Source organism: Orcinus orca, chromosome 8 (assembly GCF_937001465.1).
Source record: "Orcinus orca chromosome 8, mOrcOrc1.1, whole genome shotgun sequence".
NCBI lineage: Eukaryota > Metazoa > Chordata > Mammalia > Artiodactyla > Delphinidae > Orcinus > Orcinus orca.
Genome location: NC_064566.1, coordinates 24,725,058 through 24,747,976, shown reverse-complemented (window position 1 = coordinate 24,747,976; position 22,919 = coordinate 24,725,058). Strand labels below are relative to the sequence as shown.

Here is a 22,919-nt window from a genome sequence, read left to right as displayed (position 1 = left end):
GCTCAAGGAACAGAAGGGGCCCAGGCGTGCCCCCCCATCCCCGTCTGAGGGCAGCGGACCTCACTGGGAGCCCAGCAGGCTTCCTGGGCTCAAGTGGGCGGGGCAAACACCCTCCTCTCCTCTCCTGCTCCTCCAGTCTGGGGTCTGGGAGCACCCCTCCCGCCTGCATCTCTTGATCTCCCTGGCTTCCTTCCTATGTCCCCAGGTCCAATGCAGTCAGGTGGGGGTGGGGGTGGGGGTGGGGGATGGGAGAGCCTTGGAGGGCAGGGGACCCGCCTGGGAGCTCAGCAGGCTCCCCGTGCCCAAGTGGGCAAGGCGATTGCCCTCTGCTCCTCTCCGGCTCTTCCCAGAGTCCCTCCCACATGCCTCTCCTGATCTCCCTGGCCTCAGGGGTGCTGATCTTGTCTTCTCCACTCCTCCTTCCCCCTCGGTTCCCCTACGTCATACTGGTTCACTTTGGGGTTCCTCCCGTCTCCTTGGGGGTCAGATGCCCTATTTGTGGGGAGATGTTATTTCCGCATCTTCCCACACCACCATTTTGACTCCTCCTCTCTGGCTTTTTTTTTAACATTTAAAATTTTTTGGCTGTACTGCATGGCTTGCGGGATCTCAGTTCCCCGACTCAGGATTGAACTTGGGCCACAACAGTGAAAGCACTGAATCCTAACCACTAGACCACCAGGGAACTCTCCCCGACTACTGGTTTTTTGCAGTCTGGTTGAATGCCCCTTCAAAGTTCCCCCAAATTCATTTTCTGCTTAAGTGAGTCAAAATTGGTTCTTGTTCCTTGGAACTAAAAGGCACTGCATGAAATGAGCCACTTTGCTGTGGGCATGGTCAGTACTTTCTTGGGCAGAAAAAGTTCTATTGAGGAAAGAGTCACACCTAGTATTTTGTCTTTGAACAGAAGATTAAAGATGATGTAAGGAAAAGCTCTGAGCCAATAGGGAACACAGAGCACTAAGGTAATGCTAGGTTTTGATGAGGAAGCCTCTATTGGTCTGTGTTTAAGTAATGGCATCAACAGAGGAAATCTGGTACTGTCCAAGATCTCTTCTTTCAGTTGCTACCATTGGGCGTGTCACCTATGTTGTTACCCTTTGGGCCAATCACCACACTCATGCATTTGATGAGATTTTATTTTCAGAAAGGCAGTATTCATTCTGGTTTGTCCAACAGATCACATAATCAAGGTTTTTTTTTGTTTTTTTTTTAAATGTTAATCAATAAATTCCACTCGCGTCGGCAAAAGTCAGACTATGCTGTTAAATAGAGCCAAGACTGTAAGCATACAAATGTCACTGTCTACTGGATCTTAAATTATTCACCAGTACCCACAAGAAAGAGGCAAAACTTTGTCCTCCTGAAAAGGTGTATCACTTTTTAGGAAACCGGTAGCGCTTCTGAAAGCCTCAGCATTTGTGATTACGCTAACTGCCCTTACAGATGTATTTTACACTATCTGTGCTGACTCAGCTAGGAGCCAACAGGCTGGATGTCGGCAGGTAAAACACATCCCTGCAGACCTGTTACTATTCATGATGACATTTGGAAATCTCAAATCGCAACCCCAAAGGCTCCTCCTTTTCCATTCATGTATTATACACACACATATGAAGAGTTTTCCTACCAGTAACATTTAAAATAAGCACCCTTAATAACTGCAAGTCACAAGTAACATAGAATATTCAAATGTTTAGTTTTTAACTGTGTGTGACAAAGCTAAGACAGCCTACCATTCCATTAAAAAAGACGGGGAGTGGGAGGGATAGTTTTAACACACCATTAATTTATGTTACTGCGTTTTTCTACTGAAAGACAGCAAAGACAATACAAAATTTAGGGACAGAAGAAAACACAGATTTCAGCCTCTGGTACCTCTCTAAAGATAAACCTTGTGCTTCCGTGCCCTGCCATCTGGAAAGCTTACCTCCTTCCCAGCCAGTCACCTTCTAGCTGAGAATACAACAGTCATTAAGAATCTCATTGTCCACAGCCCACACCTGGAACATGCACCATGCCTACCTGGCAATACAGGGACCATGAAAGGCGAGAATAATGCATGCCTTGTGAGAGACTGTTGAAAAGGAGCCCCCTGTCCCAGTCACCCAAAAAAGTACTGATCACATTAACTACATCCAAGGAACCAGAGGGAAATAGCTGAGGACTGCAGAGAATCTACTCAAGCTGTCACTGCAAAGAGCAGAGTAAGAAGCATACAACTTTACTCAAATCACATGCACTTCACTCAAACTTTTTCCCTCAAACAGGTCTTCTCTGCCAACAGAACTGGTCTTCAGAGTCCCTCTGAGTTCCTCTCTCTAATCTAACTTGCTCAAGCTAGTTTTAGTCTTTCCCAACAGGATCCAGCTGGAAAATATAAAGCCTTTGGAACGCAGCAGCACAGGAAATGAGGAGTATACAGAAACAGGAGATTTAGGAGAAGCCCTTCTGGTGTAGATTTAGAGACAAAAGCTCCAGACCGCCACCAGCAGCAGGATGACCAGCAGAGCTGTTTTCCCTGATATACTCGTCCCGTCACTTTTGTTACACAGGTTCTCCTTGCAGCAGTGGTACTTAAGCTCCTTCTCCTCTAAGGCTTTCGCAATGGCTTCGAAATTGCAATGGTCAAACATCCAACACTGGTAGTAAGTTTTCATTGGCACTGTGGGGGAAATACACACACGCAAAGATAAGCACTCAAGCAGGTAAAACGCTGCACCTGTCTTTGAACTCGCAGTTCTACTTCTTAGAACTTATCCTGGGGAAATAGAGACATTTGGGTAAAAATATGTATCCCAGTTAGCTTATAAAGGGGAAAAATTAAGTAAATAATGATCCAGCTCTGAATGGAACTTTTCCTTAAAAGCAGAGTCTCATCAGAGCCAATACAGTTGTGTGTATATGGAAGGCAACAGGCAATCATACTAATGTTTGAGAGAGTTACAAAGATTTTTAAACACATGCCCTCTTTGATCCAGGAATCCCACTTCTAGAATTTACCCTATGAAGTTATTTGAAAAAAGGTTAAGATATATGCTCAAGAATGGTCACTGCACTACTATCTGTAGCAACAAGAAACGAAAAGACAGTCGGTTAATAAAAAAGCACTTGAATAAATTATGGTAGAGTTCCACACAACGAAGTTCCATGCAGATAAGGAATGCCACAGACCATGTGTATTGACATGGGAGGAGTTTGAGGGTTTTTTTAAAATGCAGAAAAATAGTTAAATTGGACTTCAACAAAATTAAACGTTTGTGCTTCAAAGAACACTATTTTAAAAAATTAAAAAGACAAAACCCACAAAAAGTGAGAAAATGTTTGCAAATCATATATCCGATAAGAGTATAGTATACAGAATCTATGAAACACTCTTACAACTCAATAATAAAAAGACACCCCAATTAAAAAATGGGCAAAGGGTATAGATACTTCTCCAAAGATATACAAAGGGCCAATAAGTGCATGAAAAGATGCCCAACGTCATTAGCCATTAAGAAAATACAAATCAAAACACAGTGAGGATCAATTCACACCTATTAGGATGGCTATAGTCAAGAAATTGGAAAATAACAAGTGGTGTCAAGGAAGCAAAGAAATTGGAATCCTCAAATATTGCTCGTGGGAAGGTAAAGTGGTGCAGGTATCTTGGAAAAGTCTGGCATTTCCTCAAAAGGTTAAAAATAGTTACCATATGACCTAGTAATTCTACTCCTAGGTAAATATATTACCCAAGAGAATTGAAAACTATGTTCACACAAATGCTTATACACGAATGTTCATAGCAGCATTATTCAAAACACCTAAAAAGTGGAAACAACCCATATGTCCATTAAATGGTAAATGATAAGCAAAATGTGGTATATCCATTCAATGGAATATTATTTGGCCATAAAAAGGAATGAGGTACTGATATATCCAATAACATGGGTGAACATTAAAAACATTATGCGCAGGGACTTCCCTGGGGGTGCAGTGGTTAAGAATCTGCCTGCCAATGCAGGGGACATGGGTTTGATCCCTGGTCCAGGAAGATCCCACGTGCCGTGGAGCAACTAAGCCCGTGCACCACAACTACTGAGCCTGTGCTCTAGAGCCCGCGAGCCACAACTACTGAAGCCCGTGTGCCTAGGGCCTGTGCTCTGCAATAAGAGAAGCCACCACAATGAGAAGCCCGTGCACTGCAACATAGAGTAGCCCCCTCTCGCTGCAACTAGAGAAAGCTCGCGAACAGCAACGAAGACCCAATGCAGCCAAAAATAAATAAATGAATAAATTAAAAAAATAATAGATTATATACTTTAAAAAAACAAACAAACAAAAAAAATTATGCTAGTGAAAGAAGCCAGTCACAAAGGACCCCAACACTGTATGGTTTGATTTATATCTAAATGCCCAGAATAGGCAAATCCGTGGAGACAGAAAGTAGATAGTGCTCCCTGCCGGGGTGTGGGCGAGGGAAGAATACGGAGTGACCGCTAACGGGTATGGGGTTTCCTTTTGGGGTGATAATAATGTTCTGAAAATGAGTGGGGATAGTCGTACAGAGTTGTGGATATACTAAAGGCCACTGAATTGCGCACTTTAAAATGTACTTTGGAACTGAGATATGTGAATTATATCTCAATAGAAAAAAGCCTAGATGCAGAACAACATGTAGAATGTGACCCACCTGTATAAAGTCTATGTGTGGGGGTGAGTATACTACTTTTCTCTGGAAAGATTCCCAAGTAATTTAACAGTGTTACCCTCACAGAAGGCTATCTTTCATTTATACATGTCTCTGTAGATTGAGATTTAAAATAAAAAATCACTGGATGAATTTATTTTAAACATAGCTTAAACTTCCTTTAAAAATCATTAGATTATTCCGTAAAGCAGGAAAATTTTCCAAAAGAACGTGCCACTATGGTCCCAATTTTTACACACAAAGGAAGATGCAGGCCAAGATATACGACGCCAATTAGCTTATAGTGACTTAATATTGAGAAAAATTACGTTAAATATTTTAAAAAAGTGAGAGCTGAGAGAGAAGAGAAGTTAGTTGTACTAGATGCGGGGGACACACAGATATAGAAGGTTGGTCCCCGCCCTGGAATCATTTTCTTTTCTTCTGTGTTGGAAAGAAAAAAATACAGATGCTTATCTCCTTATTTAAGGCCAATAACTAGTTTATTCTATTTCATTCACAGCTCAGAACAAAACTTCTAAGTTTATAACTGCAGGTATAACTGTTCTGTCCTCCCCCTCAGAGGAGATGAGTGTTTGGCCTGGATTTTAATGAAGTCTGGTCAAGTGGCAGAGGCCAGATAAGAGTGTTCCAGTGACTCTACCTGCTTGGATCATAAATATTTAAGTGGATGCTTCTAATACTGTACTAAAGAATGCTGTTGAATAGGACAAGTTACTGTCTTATGTAGTAGTCATCAGGCTTTGGAACTGCGAAAGCATGAAAGTCACCAAAATGTTAATTAGGGAAACCTAACGGCTTGGGGAGAGCAGATAGTAATTTATTAATAATTGCTACCAATTAATCACTTACTATGTGTCCTGCAGTGAGCCAAGCACTTTCCTTGAATGATCTTATTTGCAGAACAACCTTCAATGGTGAGCTTCTCACCAAAGCCACTGTCAGAATCACCCGAGGAAAAGTGGATCATATCACAGAGTCACCGGAATGTTAAAGGTTCTCTCTCTGCTAGGCACAGCCTCCCCACTCTTCAAAGATTTGCCTTGAGTCTGCCTTTACCAAGCAGTAGCCCCCAGTTGCCTTAGGCATCCTTCAGTGTGTCCCTTATTTGAAAGGCCATTACAGAAATGATTGCTTGGCACTGTCATCAAAGGCTCTGCCAGACTCTCAGTACACGGTTTATATTTCCAGGACCTAGCCAGGACGCCAGTAAATGAGTGGCTGAAGTAGCGCCCATCTGTCTCTCTTCTAGACTGAATCCGCACAGCACTATCACGCACATTTCTCCACTAACTGCCCCGCTGACCCCGGGAGGTAAGTATTCCTACTTCACAGCTGGGGAGACAATGTGGCTAGATTAATTAAATAATTTCTCCAGTGTATGCGTGGCCTTTGATTCCTGTTTATGACAGTGTGCCTTGCCTCTCCCAGGCTGACGTCAATCAGAGTCGGAGGGGCATTTAGATGTTCTGTTACTATCTGCCTTACTGTAAGGTTTGAATATCTATATTTCAAGAACTGCTGTTACCACACGTCTAGCTGAAGTTTTGGGACCTATGTTCATGAGAAGAAGAAAACTATTTAAGATTCACATTATCCTTAAAAAAATAGATTTTATACTTGAGAGGAGTTTTAGATTCACAGCGAAATTGAGCAGAAAGTACATAGTTCCCATAGAGCCCCCGACAGCCCCACCTCTACCCCAAACAACCTCCCTCACTATCAACATTTCCCGCCAGTACATTTGTTGCAACTGATGAACCTACATGGACTCATCATCATCACCCGAAGTCCATTATTTACATTTGGGTGCACTCTGGGTGCTGTACGTTCTATAGGGTTTGACAAATGTATGACATGTGTCCATCATTATAGTATCACACAGAGTCCTAGCTTTGTTGCCCGAAAAATCCTGTGCTCCCCTATTCATCCCTCCCTCCTCCCCCACTTAACCCCTGGCAGCCACTGACCTTTTTATTATCTCCTTGGTTTTGCCCTTTCCAAAACATCACATAGTTGGAATCATAACAATGTAGCCTTCCCAGAGTGGCTTCTTTCATTCAGTAATACATATTTAAGTTTCCTTCATGTCTCTTCATGGTTTGATACTTCATTTCTTTTTAGTCCATTCTCTGGATGTACCACCGTTTATTTATCCATTCATCTACTGAAGGACATCTTCGTTGCTTCCAAGTTTGGGTAATTATGAATAAAGCTGCTATAAACATCCATGTGTAGGTTTTTGAGTGGACGTAATTTTTTGACTCATTTAGGTAAATATCGAGGAATGCAACTGTTGAATCTTATGGTGAGAGTACATACTGTGTACCAATTTATATTCCTTCCAGCAATGAATGAGAGCTCCTGGGGCTCCACATCCTTGCCAGCATTTGGTGCTGTCAGTGTTTTAGACTTTGGCCATTCTAATAGACGTGCCTCCTTGTTTACATTAATCATTTTTACAAAGCATAACAGTTCATTATAAGATGAGTAAATTCTGGGGAATCTAATGTACAGCATTATGACTGTGGTTAACAAGACTTATTGTCTATTTGCAGTTTGCTAACAGAGTAGATCTTAAGTGTTCTCGTCACACACAGAAAGGTAACAATGATTGATTGCAGTAATCATTTCACAATGTATATGTATATCAAATTGCCATGTTGTACACCTTAAACATATACAGTTTTTATTTGTCGATTATACTTCAATAATGTTGGAAACAACTAAAATGAAAGTTTAACCATTCAGGTAGGAAACAATGGGATTTGTTTCCTAGTCTAGTCTGCTTCCCTCTTTCCTTCTCTCCACCTCTACCATCTGACACACCCACGTCATCAATGAAAAAGAGAGGCCGGAAGAACTTACCGGTGGCAAGACAGAGATCAGAGCTCAAAGCTTCTAACTGATAATCTAATACTTATTCTACACATAATATTGCCTTTATTCTCTCATTTGGAAATTATACTTTTTGTAGTGGGGGTCCAAGAGACACAGACAATCAGGGTTAAGAAGTAGGTCTCTGTGCTCATAGATAATTGGTGCTCAAATATTTGTGGAGTGAATGACTATTCTCTCTGGGGGCCTCACTATGCTTTCTACATTAACAATGAGTTAATACAGTCCTCCAGGTGAGGCAGAGGAACTGTCCCCTACAGAATCAAGGACCTTACATGTAGGCCTTGGAATCTGAGCTGTATTCCAGGAGTTTATATCAAAATTATGAGGTACTCCTGTTCTTTAAACAGGATAATTCTAATTCGTCCTTACTTATTGAGGGATTCTTCCTTTCTGGGGAAGTGAAACTCCTCCTCCTTTCAATCAGGTTTCCAAAATTCTATTTTAATAGGATTTATGGAGGAAGCGATTCCATAGTCTAACCAATTTGGAAAATGCAGATTTGACAAAATTTGTCAATGTTGCCAGTTCCCTACCCCAAGCCCACAAGTGCCTTGTTCTCTGAGGCCACCAAGCCTCGGTAGCTACTGTTGCCTTTCTTGGGAACACCCTTCCTCTCTTAGTCCTCTTACTTCCTACCTGTCCTCTGAGCTCAGCTTGAGTCCCCTCAGGACTCTGTATGTATTAAATTCCCCACGGAATGAGACACGGGTATCAATAAAGACATCTGTAATAGCTACACAGGCCTCTTTCACAATTTTCATCATCTCCTTTCTTCATCTCTGCACCCCGACCTCCTAGCTCAGGCTCTGGCACAGGGCAGGCTCTCAAAAGTTTGCGAGGCAGCCAGTGTTGCTGTTAAGAGCACAAGTGTTGGAATTAGATGGGTTCCCACGTTCAGATCCTGAGCTCGTTCCTTGACCTTAGTCTGTCGCTTAACCTGAGTCTCAGTTTCCTCATTTACCAAACGGGAATAAAATATTACCCCGAGTGGTAGATGGGAAATATTAAATAAAAAAACAAATGGAAAGTGCTTAGTGCCACACACAACTGGTGCTATTAAATGGTAGCTATTACTTGTTGAATACGAGTCTAACAAGAATGAGAGCGGCACAGATCTTTTCCCAGGCTCTCTTCATCCCATTACACTCAGGAAGAGGGGGAGGGGGAGGCTCTTACCGGCTTTAACAATGAGACAAGTATCTTGATTACGTGAACAATTGACGGTGGTAGTGCAGCCATTAGCTGGGTTAATACAGCTGTAGCACTCCAGGCTGTGACCTAGGATCAGGAAGAATGCCCGTCAGAACCTGGTAGACCAGCAATGACTCACCCTCCTGGCAGCAGAAGCAAGCCCACCAGCTCCATTAGTGTGGGTCAGAGGTCAGCAACTTAGAGTGGGCTTCCTTCCCACATATATCTGCAGCAGATGTATTATTCCAAGCTCAAACTACAGTTCCAGCAGCAGTTTTCTGGACCCTGAGGCAAGTGCAAAGGGAATTTCCAGATTTCAAAATCCATTTAACTGTGCAATTGAGAAGCTTTTTCCTACTTTCAACCGGAAGTGATTAATCTGCAATGCAATGACATATTAAAAGGAATCCATTAAGAGGATAAACTAACAGAATTCTATAAACACCTTCCAAGCAATGAATATGCTCTATCACATAACATTCTCACGGACTGATCATCAGTATTTGGCAGTACCTATCTGTGTGAAAAGACATGCTCCAAGACGAAATGCATGAAATCTCATTACAGATCAGTATTAACAGATGAACGTTTGCAACCAATTTGATGATGGGGAACACTAACTTTTGAATCCCAAGTAAGCAAAATGTTATTCTCCCAGAAAGAATTCCATTCTTCTCATTAGTAGATCTGTATTATAAATAATTGTACTCAATTATTAAATTTTTGAATTCTGCCAATTAAAAACTTGGAGAAATTTGTTTTCTCTCTTATTTATATAAAAGCCTACATAATATCCTTGATTTTTGTCTCTTGGCCTGCAAAGCCTGAAATATTTACTATCTGGACCTCTGCAGAACAAGTCTGATGGCCTCTGGGATAAGGCGTCCTCACTGCAGCTGTTCTCTGCTGAGGGACTGACCCCTCGCCAGAAGCAAACACAGTCAAGGGGCAGGCGGCAGCCATACACTTTAAACCCATGTGGGTGGGAAGACATGCACAGTGACACTGAACACGAGGGTCGACTTATATCAGAAGCAAATGCCTCTGGTTCCCCAATTTGAAAAATGACTACCGCTCCCACTCATGTTCTTAGGATTCATCTTTGGTGGCTAGACTTCAAGTTTCACTGGATTATTTTCCCTTCTCTGTTTTTATAACAATGGTGATGGAAAAAGATGAGTCATATTCCACATCTGTGATGGGAAGAGTTGGAAGCAAGTTTTCCTGATTCATGTGGACATACTCTTTGCTACAATAAGAGATCACCTTCTTCTGGCCACATGGCTTCTGCCACGTAATCAGTATTTGGAAGTACCTATCGGTGTGAAAAGACATTTTCAAAGATGAAATATGTAAAACCTCATAGAAGAATGGCATGGTTAAACCAAGATGAAATGTGGGTTTTAGAACCCAAGAGCTGACTTTTAGTTCTAAGGCCAAAGTTCATCACCAGGAAGAGGAATTCTCCAAAGGCCAGAAGAAAGTGGCTCCTCACTTCCTGAGCACAGATAGGAGTGAAGCTCTCTATAACATCTTTTTAAAAAAATTAATTAATTAATTTATTTTTTGCTGCATTGGGTCTTCATTGCTGCAGGCAGGCTTTCTCTAGTTGCAGCGAGCGGGGGCTACTCTGTTGGTGGTGTGTGGGCTTCTCATTGCAGTGGCTTCGCTTGTTGTGGAGCACAGGCTCTAGGCACGCGGGCTTCAGTAGTTGTGGCACACGGGCTCAGTAGTTGTGGTGCACGGGCTTGGTTGCCCTGCGGCATGTGGGAATCTTCCCGGACCAGGGCTCGAACCTGTGTCCCCTGCATTGGCAGATGGATTCTTAACCACTGCGCCACCAGGGAAGTCCCTATAACATCTTAAATGGCCAGGTCAAACCTTCAGACAGAGGAAAGAGAGCTCACCTTTGGAACTTCTGTGAGGCAGAAATATTCACAGCTAACACAGTGTTCAAATACCTAAACTTTCAATCTTCAGAGAACTGCTGTAAGAGGCAGGCTCAAGGATCTCCATCCCCATTTTTCAAGAGAAAATTAAGACCAAGATGTTAACTAACTTGTCAAAAGTCACACGGCTACTAAAAGGAGAGCTGGGACTCACACCCAGGCGATCAGTTCTGAAGCCCACGCTTGGCTTATTTACCGTGATGTTCTTCTAATTGTCCTGAGTGGGAAAGAGAAGAAACCAGGACCAGTTATGGGGGAGACCGGGTCAGGGGCAAAGCAATAAGTCAGTGGCTGTTTGATATTCTAGCTACTTAGCCAGGGTGGAGGGGATCTTCTTCACACTCCAACTCCCTCAGGAAAAACCTAAGTGCCCCCGAGACCTGTCACAGAACAGCTAACAGCGCCAAACCCAAGCCTGATCCATAAACAAACGTAGACTGCTGGAAAGCAGGTATGACCAGGCTATTCTTCCTACAGAAAATTCACTGGGTAGAAGAATTAAGACAATAACGTATATTGTAACATAGCGAACCACATTACAAACCTCCGTGACTACAATCAACAGACGTGGGGAGGGAGGGGGGTCGTGACTTCTGTCTTTTCTCAGAAAGGGAAAACTTGTGCACTCATGTCCTTGGGCTACTTTGTTCTTTGCTTCCGTTTCCTCAACTGTAAGATGGGCGTAATAGTACTGAGCCCTCACAGGATGGCTGGAAGGATTAAATGAGCCAGGGTCGGGTACAGGCCCTAGTACCTAGTAAGCATTCATCATATGGGAGCTACTAAAGCTACAAGCTCTAAGACATGCTCCAAAATGCAGATGCCTCTGTAGTGCCCACCGCATGGCTACTTCCTTTTCTGCCTCCTGTCCCCACCCCTCAAAAATAACAGTTAGTAGGGCTTCCCTGGTGGCGCAGTGGTTGAGAGTCTGCCTGCCGATGCAGGGGACACGGGTTCATGCCCTGGTCCGGGAAGATCCCACATGCCGCGGAGCGGCTGGGCCCGTGAGCCATGGCCGCTGAGCCTGCGCGTCCAGAGCCTGTGCTCTGTGGCGGGAGAGGCCACAACGGTGAGAGGCCCGCGTACCGCAAAAAAAAAAAATAATAATAACAGTTAGTAGTACCAACGTGACATAGGCAGAAAATGACCTTTGATGTTTACAGTGAAGCAAAGCAAATAACACAGGTGTTCCTACTGTTACAGAGGTAACGAGGATCTCCAGCAGGCAGGGAGGGGTGGCCCCGAGAAGGAGCTGGGGCAGACACTCTGGTGCCAGGCTTATTTGGGTTCAAATTCTGGCTGCACCACTTTGGTGTGATATTTTACAAGTTATTTAATCTCTTTGGGCCTCAGTCTTGTCACCTGTAAAATGGCAAGAAAAATAGTCCCTGCTCCACAGGGTGGATATGAGGATTAAATAAGTAAATACATGTAAAATGCTGAGAATAGTGATTGGCACGTGAATGCTACCAGCAGCAGCAGCAGCACACAGGAGAAGCCCAGGGCGGGCAGCTGGGCTCAGCACTCTAAAGATGGCATCCATCGGTAGCCCCAGCGGCGGGTGGTGGATGGGGTGAAACTTAAGCAGCTCAGTGTAATCGCTCCCCACTCAAGCAGCTCTGTCACCCAGGATGAACTGTAACTCAGGAAGGTGCTCCACTCAGGGTAGGGCCGTAACACAGGAAGGAGCAGTCACACCACCCTGGACCTGTAGCACTGATGGCGAAAGAACGGAAGCTCGGCCCGAGGTCTGTGGCATCAGCTTGGTCTTCCTGAGGCCTAAGAAAAAGTTTAGGGCCGAGGCGGCCTACCTGATCCAGATTCCTGTCCCTGTGGACCACTCACCTACATGGCAGACGACAGCCAGGCTGAACAGGAGCCCGAGCAAGGCGAACCCTCCTTTGCTTCCCATTGTGACCGGCTACAGGTTCTGGAAGAAAGGAGCACAAAGCATGGTCATGAACCAACAGGTGATTGCCGGGTATCTCAGAAACCAAGAGATGGAAGGCCTAGGGGCTTCAGGAAACATGGGAAGGGGTGAGCAGACCAAGAAAGCAGGGAATGTCCGGGCTGGGTGCGATGACCCTAGGGTGCTCTCCGGTGGGGCCGTGCTTGCTCCCTCCCTGGCTGAGACATTGGCTTACTGAAGAAATGCTGCCGGGCCTGGTGGGAGGGGCAGCTGCGGGGAGTCAAAGCACACCGGGCCCACCCCAGCTCTCACCTACAGTAGCCGTGCACCCTTGAATAAATTCAGTTCCTCTGAGCCTCAGTGTTCATGACTGAGCAGTGGGACAGCACTGTCTTCCCCCTCAGGGTCGCTGACTCAAATGAGAATATTAACGAAGTACATAATGCAGCACCTGCGATTTCAGCTCTGCAGGCCCCACCCCCAGCTGCTGGCTGAATTGAGCCTGAGCCCAGTGAGGGCCACTTCTCCAGGCCACGCCACTAAGTGCATCAGATGGAAGGGGTAACTCTGGAGGGCACCAATGTGCCTTCAGAACAGGAAGCAAAGGCTTAGCGTGCACAGAAGCTCTGGCTCCCCACCTCCTCCTTAATCACTCTGGAAAAGTAAGGAGGGGTTCCAGGTACCTCTGGTGACAAGTCCCCATTACATTAATGCCTAGATGTGTGGCAGTGAGCATCAGGGGAGAAGAGGGGAGGGCTGAAACACCTTGAACCCTCCTTTTACCTGAGCAGGAGGCCAAGACACAGGGAGGGTTTTTTTTTTTAGACTTTATTATTATTATTATTATTTTTTGCGGTATGCGGGCCTCTCACTGCTGTGGCCTCTCCCGTTGCGGAGCACAGGCTCCGGACGCGCAGGCTCAGCGGCCATGGCTCACGGGCCCAGCCGGTCCGCGGCATGTGGGATCCTCCCGGACCGGGGCACGAACCCGTGTCCCCTGCAGCGGCAGGCGGACTCTCAACCACTGCACCACCAGGGAAGCCCTATTATTTGTTTTTTAAAGATTTTTTTTTTATGTGGACCATTTTTTAAGTCTTTATTGAATTTGTTACAATATTGCTTCTGTTTTGGTTTCTTTTTGGTCCTGAGGCATGCGGGATCTTAGCTCCAGGACCACGGATCGAACCCACACCCCCTGCGCTGGAAGGTGAGGTCTTAACCACTGGACCACCAGGGAAGTCCCCACAGGGAGGTTTTTAACTTGCTTAAGTCCAAATCATGAGCAGTAGATCTAAGGAGTCTCCCGACCCTACCCCGACTCCCCTGAGGCCATCCTCCAACGAGGAGGCAGCAGCTGCCCCAAACCAGGGCAGCTCCACATTCTATTCTCCTGGGCCGCACAGGCCAGGATTTCTGCCTGGTAGACAGACGGGGCTCTTGGTGGGTGGGCCCTGCCCTCCTCTGGGTTGGAAATGGCATCTCTCACACCTCTGAAGGTCATGTGATGCTGAGGAGTTGGCTGAGGAAGGCCGGGGAGAATTGGGAAGCGAACAGGGCAGGGCCTGGCATTGCCCAAAGAAGACGCCATTGAGTAAAGCCACGCCCGGGAGAGAGACAGGTTGCTTGCTGACGTGTGGGAAAGTGGGGAGAAAATCTAACTGCGCCTGGCCTTTCTTTACAGGTTGAATACCCCTTACTTCCCTCTGGTACCTGCAACACCTACCACAGCCTACTAATGCCCCCCGCCACCGGGCTGACCCTCCCGGGGCGTAGCTGCCCACAGCACCCCTGTGCGGTGAGGACCTGAGGCTGCCCGAGGCCAGCGGTCAGAAGCTCAGACTGGGCTGGCGAAGACCTGGACACGAGGTCTGGCTCTGCCATGGCTACCGAGCCTCGTTCTCTTCACCTATGACAAGGGGCAGGTACATGGGCGCTTTCCCACACCAGGAGACTGAGGTGAGATAAGTTAACTATGTGCTTGACAGTCACAGAAAAGTGGTGGCTGTCACCGCTTCCTACCTCACCCTGGACTCCCTTCCTGACCACACCCAGATTTCCTGCCCAAAGTCAGGCACGTCCATACCTCCGGGTCAGACTATTGGCCTTTCCAGGCTCTCTTGTTCCCTGAGCCTGAGAGATGGAGGCAGCAAGGTCTCTGCATCCTAATAGCTCAGGGAGAGGCCCCTGCCCCTCCTGCCAGCACCTGACGCCCCTGCAATGCCGTCTGTTGGGAGCCAGACGGGTCAAGGGAGAGAATCACAGCGTTCCCGCGCCACCAACCCCCCAGCCAGTGGCCCAGGCCCAGCACACCCCAGCTCCCTGCCTGGTTCCTCATGCTCGGGGGCATCTGGGTAGAAAGGATGATTCACACACTCAGCTTAGGCAGGCCTGGGGCTGGGAAGAAGTGCTGCGAGAGAACAGGAGAGGAAGGCACCCATCTGAGGTCCCCGAACAGGGACGCGGAGAGCATCAGACTCTCCCTAAAAGTTAAGAACATCTGCTTCCTCAGGTAGCCCTACTGGAGGAGGAGGGAGGGACCTCCTGACGGGGGCGGGTAGGTGCTGGAAGGGCGCCGGGCTGGCAGGAGCTGCAAGCTCCAGGAGACTTCCCTTGGAATGGTCCTTGGCATGAGTAACACCATTACAACAAAGAGGGTGCAGCGCAGTGAACTCGCCCTTGATGACACGCATCAGAAAGAAGGGTCTACTAAGAAAGGCTCATCTCTTAACAAAAGCTGCGGAAACGGCACAGTGAACTGGTCTAGGGACAGGCTTTCTCGTCGACCGGTGAACAAAGTCTTGAATATTTCTGGCTCTGCCACTTATTGCCGTGTGTTACTCAACCTCTGGGCCTCCCTTCTTCACCAAGTAAACACAGGGATAATCACAGGTACTGCACAGCATGGTGCCTGGCCAAAGAAGGCCCTCAAAAAGCAGTAGCCACCATGAGTATCACTGGGAAGTCCCGAGGTTCCCAGGAAAAGAAATTGGGCAGGGAGGGGGTGTTGGCGGGTGGAGGGTGTGGCAGAGAGAGGAAGTGATCAGTGTACGGATGTTGAGCTGTTCGGATCGGAAGACCAGGTCTTCATTAACCACTACTAAAATATGAATTTCCAAGAGCGATATGTTGTTATGAAATGGCAGGGGTGGGGGACAGAAAATAGCTGATTGTTTTAAAGCTATTTTATAAATGCCCCCAAAATGCTGCTGATAGTAGTAAACACTAAGCAGGATTATTTATAATCTCTTATTTCTCTTCCTGACCTTTTACTTTTTGCCATACCTCCCCAAATATTCTATAATGAGCCAAGCATTATTTTTATAATTAGAAATAGGAAACTCCGCACATTACAAAACTTTCCCTTTTAGTAGTCATAGATCACCTGTCTTCTGGCAAGTCTGTTACAGAATTAAAAAGAGAACCGCACCTCATGGCTTGAAACTCTTCCCCCTAGTCTAAAACATCCTCCATTTTAAATTTAAAAATGATGCCCGTAAGTTAAGTGTAGATCAGATGGTAGATGAACCGAGAGCTGCCGTTACTTTTTCAATCCACCCAACCAAACACTTAGATGCAAGATGCATCCAGAAGACCTCATCACTCTTTTCTAAACATATTGAGACTCATTTAAATGGATTTAATTATTGGAAACAGCCCAAAGTCATTCTGCCTCCCATCCAAGTACTAACCAGGCCCGACCCTACTTAGCTTCTGAGATCAGATGAGATGGGGCGCGTTTAGGGTGGTATGGCCGTAGACGCAAAGTCATTCTGGAAAAGGTGCACAGAATAAGATAGGTGAGCCTATTGGAAAACACCATTTGGGAGTCATAGGACACGTCTGGAGCCAGCCTTAGGAAGTCTGGACAGATTTTCCTGGGTGGCTCTGAAGTTGACTCTAAAGGGAATTCCTTCAGGGGCACGCCAAATAGGCTTTTCACCAGAGGAATAGGTAACAGTCAAGGATATATAAGCATTGTTTAAAATAGTAAAAATTTGGTAACATACATTTCCAACAAGAAGATGAGTAAATTATGGTACACTTCCATGGTGGGGAACTACACAGCCATGAAGAGTAACAGACATGGAAGGCTATTCACAATGTATTAAGAAAAAAAGCCAGTTTAAAAATAGCTATAATTTTATTACTTTGTCTTAAAAAAAATATACACACACACACACACACACACATATATACACACTCGTATAAAAAAATGCTTGGAACACCTTCCCACTTTTCCGAAAATTTTGGATCATGGGATTAACAGCATGGTAGAATTATAAGCATCTTATTTATGCTTAAGTATATTTTCTTAACAATGAACCTTTTTATAGAAAGAGCTCTCAACATGAGTGAAGAATATTTTAATGTACTTAGGTGTCATTTCACTTGCAGCTTAAGTTTTAATTTTTCTACTACTCCACCTGATTAAGTATTAAAAATATATACCACCTTTCAAAATTTGCTACATTAAGGTAAAAAATATTTCATGGGTATATATTCTCCTATGTCTAAAAATAGTTATTTTAGTCACACCCTATATTTGTAAAAAAAAAAAAAAAATGAGGCTTGTGTGATTTTCTAGTTGTCCTGAAAGACCTATATTCTAATCCCACTCTGCTGTCAATTTATATAACCTTAATGCAGCCAACTACTTTACTTCAGTTCCTAATTTGTGAAGTGGTAATAATGATTTTATAGAATGATAAAATATAAAAATAAGACTTGAGGGTTTTAAAGCTCACTATGGGCTAAAATGTTACGTGGCACTTTAAGGAACAGACAAATGCACACACAATCCTGGGGTTACTCTGTCCTGGGCTTAGACCTGAGCTGGAAATAATATTTTTACTATTAGGTGCCAGATTTCTGAATTTCTTCCAGTTTATCAGGACAGCAAAGTACACAGCTGTAAAAGCCAGGAGAAACGGTTGGGATAAACCAGGGCTGTCCTATTTGGAAAAGTATAGTCAGAGACAGTAACCATCTTCAAATAGGGTAATGGCCACCAAGGAAGAGAGGGAGAGGTTATTCTGTGTAATTTACAAAGACAGCATTAGGATCAATTAGGGAGGCATTCTGAGCTTCCTAAGAGCAACTGCTTGCTATCACTCCACCCCTCCCTCCCTCCCTGCCATGTGCCAGGCACTGTGCAAAGTGTCAGCACATATGGAAATCAATTCCCTGGTGAAATGTGAAAAACTCCCCATCACTTGGAAATGTTCACACAGAGAGCAGAGATCACAGATCAGAGATGATGCAGAAAGATGCCAGCAGAAAGCAGCAAGGGGTTAAAACAAAAGATCTCTGAAGTACTAGAGATTCTCATCCTACAATAAGAACCAACCTGATCATTATTTATTCATTTCCATCCACCTGAGATGTCAGGGGAAGCTACAAGTTGCAAGGTGATTTACAAATACAGGCACCCCTAATCAAGTTCCTGAAAATGTTTTGGGTAGCCAGTTTATGGACAGTGTAAGCCTATATTCCATTATTTTAAATAGGAAAACAAAGACGTGTTACTGTCCATCCAAAGACCCCAGCCAGTCCCCCCAAATATCTATCTATCTATCTACCTATCTATGTATCTATCTATCCATCTAAACAATCGAAATAAATGTGAACATAAAATATTTAACACACCAATGACCCAACAAACTGAAGGAATCCATCGGTGCATATATTTACTCTATGAAGTAAGTTCAGTCTTGGCACCTACCCCCCAGTCATCTCCACAACGGTCATTTATGAGCCCACTGTGAGCTGAGCAGGTGCCATGCTAGGCACTGGGCTACAGTGACTGCTGAACCAGGTTCTCAAGAACCTTACAATCTAGCGGAGGTGGACACCAACTAACACTAAAGACCAGGAAGAAAATAACATACGCTAACAGTATTGGTTCTCTAGCTTTAGTGGGCATCAGAATCACCTGGAGGGCTGTTAAACACAGATTGCTGGGCCCTGACCCTCTAAGTTCTGATTCTGCAGGTCTTGGGTGGGGCCCAGTTAGAAATTAGCATTTCTAACTGGGGACCACACTGAGCTGAAGATTCAAAGAGTGAGATGGACTTTGCCCACCCATGGGGATTCTGAAGACAGAGCAAGGGGGTCACAGCTGAGGCATACAGGTGGCCTCTAGGAGTGAAGAATGGTCCTTAACTGACACTCGGCCAGGAAATGGCACCTCAGTCCTCCAACCCCAAAGACTGTACTGTGCCAATAGCTTGAATGGTCAAGGGGACAGATTCTCGCACAGAGCCGCCAAAAAGGAACACAGCCCTGCTGACACGTTGATGCGAGCCCAGTGAGGCCCGGGTCAGATTTCTGACAGATGGAACTGTAAGATTAATAAATTTGTGTTGTGTTAAGCCACTAGGTTTGTGGTGATTTGTTTCAACAGTAATAGAAAATGAATACACCAACCTCAGAACTGGTACGTGGCAGAGCAGCATTTAAACCCAGGTCTGAGCTCTTAACCACAGTTAAACTCTCTGGTGGGGAAACTTCTTGTGAATTCAGCTTCTGAAATAAATTGGTTAACACAGGCCACCAGAGAAGAGATTTTACATTGGCAACGTTGCCACAAGATTCACAGATGCCCGGGAGTATAGTTTCTGTTCCTGGGAGCCTGGAGCCTCAGAGGCTGATAAACTTTAAGGCTAGAAGTATTCTCAAAAATTAAACCCAACGTTCCTATTTTATAGGACATTAATGGAGGCCCCAGGGGATGAAATTACCCATTCCCAAGGCAACAGGTTAGTTGCAAAGACACACTGGGTGGATCTCCCTTCTATTTACCAGGGGCCAGTAACTCACAAGTAGCTTAACATTACCTGGAGGCCAGTAGTGTTAGTGGCTTGGGGCTTTGCCTCCTTATCACCTTGTACACACACAGCCTGGCAAGCTGAGAAGATCACTGATCTTACACAAAGATCACTCAGCTCAGAGAAGTCATTACTTCAGCAAGTAGAGACAAACAGAAAGCCACCATCATAATGAACAGCCCCTCCCAGTTACTCTGAGGTGCCAGAGACAACCGTCTCAGAACTCTCTAAACTACACAAATCGGAAGCTTCCTCAACAAGGAAGGGCCTTCCTTGCAATTTGTTCCAGGAACTCAAGTCTCTAGTTCTCCAAAGAGGGCCCTTTCCAGACAGCTTCGTCACGGCCCTGCCCTTTGAGATTGTACGTGGAGAGCCAACTGTGTAGTGAAGATATTTCACAAGATATAGGGTGTAGTAATAACATGTCCTCCGCTTCGGAAATTCTCAAGCATCTCTGGGCTTGGTTTTGTTTATGGCGTCTTTGCTCGTGAGGTTCTTCTGGAGCTGGCCCAGAATTTTTTATGCATTTCTTTTCAAGAGCTTGTACCTGCAGCTGTCAAAGCCGAATTCCATTAGACACCCGCTCTCCACACTCTAACATCCATTTTTATTTGGACTTTTACCTTACAAGCTACTCAGCATAATGAGGTGTTTTCCTTATAGTTTTCTGTTTGAAAATACAGAAGCCATAGTTTCACACATTTGGTCCGCAGTCAGGCACCTCCCTCAATTAACATTCTGAGCTGTGTGCGCCTTCCTTAGAGAACTGGGAGTAAGCTGCCCCCAACGGGGAACATGGGTACCGAAACATTAACAGCCACATTTGTTCTCCGCTTACCAGGTGCGCACAGAGTCCTTTCCACGAATTATCTCATAATTGGTGAGATATTCGTGTCCTTATAACACCCTAAGAAGTAAGGCCTGTTATTTTAGCAATAAGAAAATGAGGTTAAATAGCATGCTCAGCATTACGCAGCCAGTAAGAGCAGAGCCAAGGCTCAAACTGGTGCCAAGCCCAGGCCCTTGACCACACATGAACTTCATCACTTCTCTGCAAGCAAACCATGTCAAATTGTACTTATTTTAGGAGCATTCCAGAGCCATCATCACCGACAGATGAAGCTAGACAACGGAGAGCAAGGTGGTAGGAAAGAGCTGTTTCCCTGATCTGTGATTCTCAGAATTGCACACAAAGTAATCTTCGGATTATCTCGCCCGTATTTGAGGTCTCTCCCTCCTTTTCAAGAAATGTCTATCATCACAAGCAACCCTGATATGGTGTGGGCTATGTCTCTAGGTTTGTAAAACGTATGGGCTGATTTGTTTAGAATGAAATAGAATTATTGCAGTTGAGAGTGGTGGGCAGGTCTCAGCTGGAGCCCCCTGATATCCTTAAAAAACTGGCCAAGAACAGGATTTTTAAAAGAATCAGCTGGCCAAGAATCAGGAGGCACTTTCAAAGCGGACATGAGGCATTATAGGAAAGAAGGAAAGCACTGGTCAAAAGGAAAACCGGAGGAAGCCTGGGCCAGAGCCTTCACTAGGTGGCAACCAGGCCAAATCGCTATTTCACAAAGACTCCGAGGGCACGGACGAGATCCGAGTTTCAGAAGTCACACAACTACCGCCAGGGTGAGTCACAAATCCCAGCTCTTCGTGTGAGTTCCGGGATAAGGGGTGAAGCCACCTACGTCAGAGGAGAAATGGAACGTTACCTGGTACATTTCCAGGATCCATGGAGAAAACCACTACTTAACGTTTCCTTAAGTCTGCCGTTAGACTCTATGAAGGGTGCGGCCCAAGCTGGCCCAAGCAAACTAAAATTGGACTCAAAATGTCTAAGTCACGACCCCACCCTGCTGTTTAAAACTCAAAATTTAAACCTCCAGAGGAAGAGAAGAATGTCCATAACTTCCAGGGATGGCATTAACCTCCTTTCAAGGTGCGATGCGATTTCTTTTCCCTAAACTGCAAGAGCTTCCCTTCAGATTCAAATTTCGAAACAAATACTCCCAGGAGAATGGAGGGCAGGGCCCGCGGAATTGGGGGTGTTTTGGAAAGCGCGCCCGCTCCCCCCTTCTCGTTGGTCGTATACAAAGGAATCACCAGTTCTGCGGGCCGCGGGCGGGGGGAAGGGCGCCGGATCTCGCCGTCCCTGGGCGCGGAGGCCGGCGCAGGGTGGGCACGGCCCTCTCGGACCCTCCAAACCCCCCAGTCCCGCGATGGCAGGGGCCCGGGCCCAGCTGCCCGTTGGCGCATGCGCCGGCCCAAATCCCCGAGTGCCGGACTCGGAGCGCGGCTCCGCTCCCCTCCTGGCCCCCAGACCTCACCTTCCAGCCCCCGTCGTCCGCTTCTGCGCGGGTACGCCAGCTAGGGTCGTCCAGTCCCGTTTTATCGCCTCGGCTGGGGCGGGCTCCGCCTCCTCCCGCCGGCCCCACCCCGCCCGGACTCCGGCATCGCCCTGCGCGCCGCAGTTTGCCAGCGAAGGTCACCCGAGCCGGCGCAATTGCGGGCTCCAGGATCCGGTGCAGAAAAAGCCCTGTGGCCAGGACTAGATTAAGACCTTTATGATAAAACACTGAAACGGAAAGTTTATGATGTTCTTCCTCCGATTTGTTATCGAAAACAAAAACAATATGAAACTCCAACACTTATGAATTTTCCTCCTTTGTTGAAAAAAATATGTAAATGTTTTTCAAAATGTTTGTGTGCCCTTGCCAAGCTCCCAATTGGCCTGGCTGTCGGGTTAGCCAGCCTGGCTGCAGCCTGAGGCTCCTTTCTGCTCCCGGGCTCTGGTAGCCTCCAAGTACCCTTCAGCCATAGTCACCTCTGTGACTTGTTTGGAACCGAGATGAAATTCTGCTGTGGGTTTTTTTTTTTGGGGGGGGAGGGGAGGCGTGCCCTGCAGCTTGTGGGATCTTAGTTCCCTGACCAGGAATGAAACCCACGCCCCCTGCAGTGGAAGCCGGGAGTCTTAACAGCTGGACCGCCATGGAAGTCTCTAGAACGTTATTTTTAGGTGAAGATGTAATCTGAAGTTTCTGGTTATCACTTTGTCACTACCCACTGCAGAACCGGCTTAAAGAGGGCCATACAAGGGGGAGTGGGAAAAGCGGGCCAAAAGTACAGGTCTTTCTCCAAGAGATTGACCTCTATTGGGGACTGTGAGACTCCTTGAGGATCAGGGTAAGAAGGTATTGCATCTCAGGACTGCTCATGTTGAATCGGGAGCGGAGGAACCCATGACAAAGTTCAAGCAGGGGAAATCGTATGACAACTGATCATGACACGTGCCTTCTACCATGATCCTCTGATGGCTTTGGGATGTCAGGGAATGAATTTCATTTGGTGGTGCCTTAATCTTGGTTTTTCTCTATACAAACAGTATTCTCAAATCAGAAAGATTTGCTTTGATATTTAAAGTGTGTCTGCTTAAATCAGCTAATACA

At 45.8% G+C, this 22,919-nt stretch overlaps 1 protein-coding gene across 2 annotated transcripts; it reads right to left on the bottom strand.

Annotated features, from left to right (window-relative positions):
• Positions 1 to 1,121: 1,121 nt before the first annotated feature.
• On the bottom strand, positions 1,122 to 21,948 carry CD59 (CD59 molecule (CD59 blood group)). 2 transcript variants are annotated; one of them, XM_049713950.1, is made up of 4 exons: positions 21,801 to 21,948; positions 12,580 to 12,664; positions 8,771 to 8,872; positions 1,122 to 2,665 (listed from the first exon to the last, which is right to left on the bottom strand). In XM_049713950.1, exons 2-4 carry the CDS (start codon positions 12,644 to 12,646, stop codon positions 2,463 to 2,465), a joined length of 372 nt encoding a protein of 123 aa, XP_049569907.1. In that variant the 5' UTR covers positions 12,647 to 12,664; positions 21,801 to 21,948; the 3' UTR covers positions 1,122 to 2,462. The 2 variants fall into 2 exon arrangements, with proteins under 2 accessions (XP_049569907.1, XP_049569908.1); XM_049713951.1 differs by lacking the exon at positions 21,801 to 21,948 and adding an exon at positions 19,070 to 19,168.
• Between the last annotated feature and the right edge of the window lie 971 nt (positions 21,949 to 22,919).

Bases quoted from the DNA above. Each gene is read 5' to 3' on its own strand.
- CD59 (XM_049713950.1), bottom strand. From the start codon at position 12,646: ATGGGAAGCAAAGGAGGGTTCGCCTTGCTCGGGCTCCTGTTCAGCCTG. The intron at 8,873-12,579 runs GTGAGTGGTCCA...TCCTGATCCTAG, and splicing joins GGCTGTCGTCTGCCATGTAG to GTCACAGCCTGGAGTGCTAC. The intron at 2,666-8,770 runs GTAAGAGCCTCC...TTTCCCCCACAG, and splicing joins TTGTCTCATTGTTAAAGCCG to TGCCAATGAAAACTTACTAC.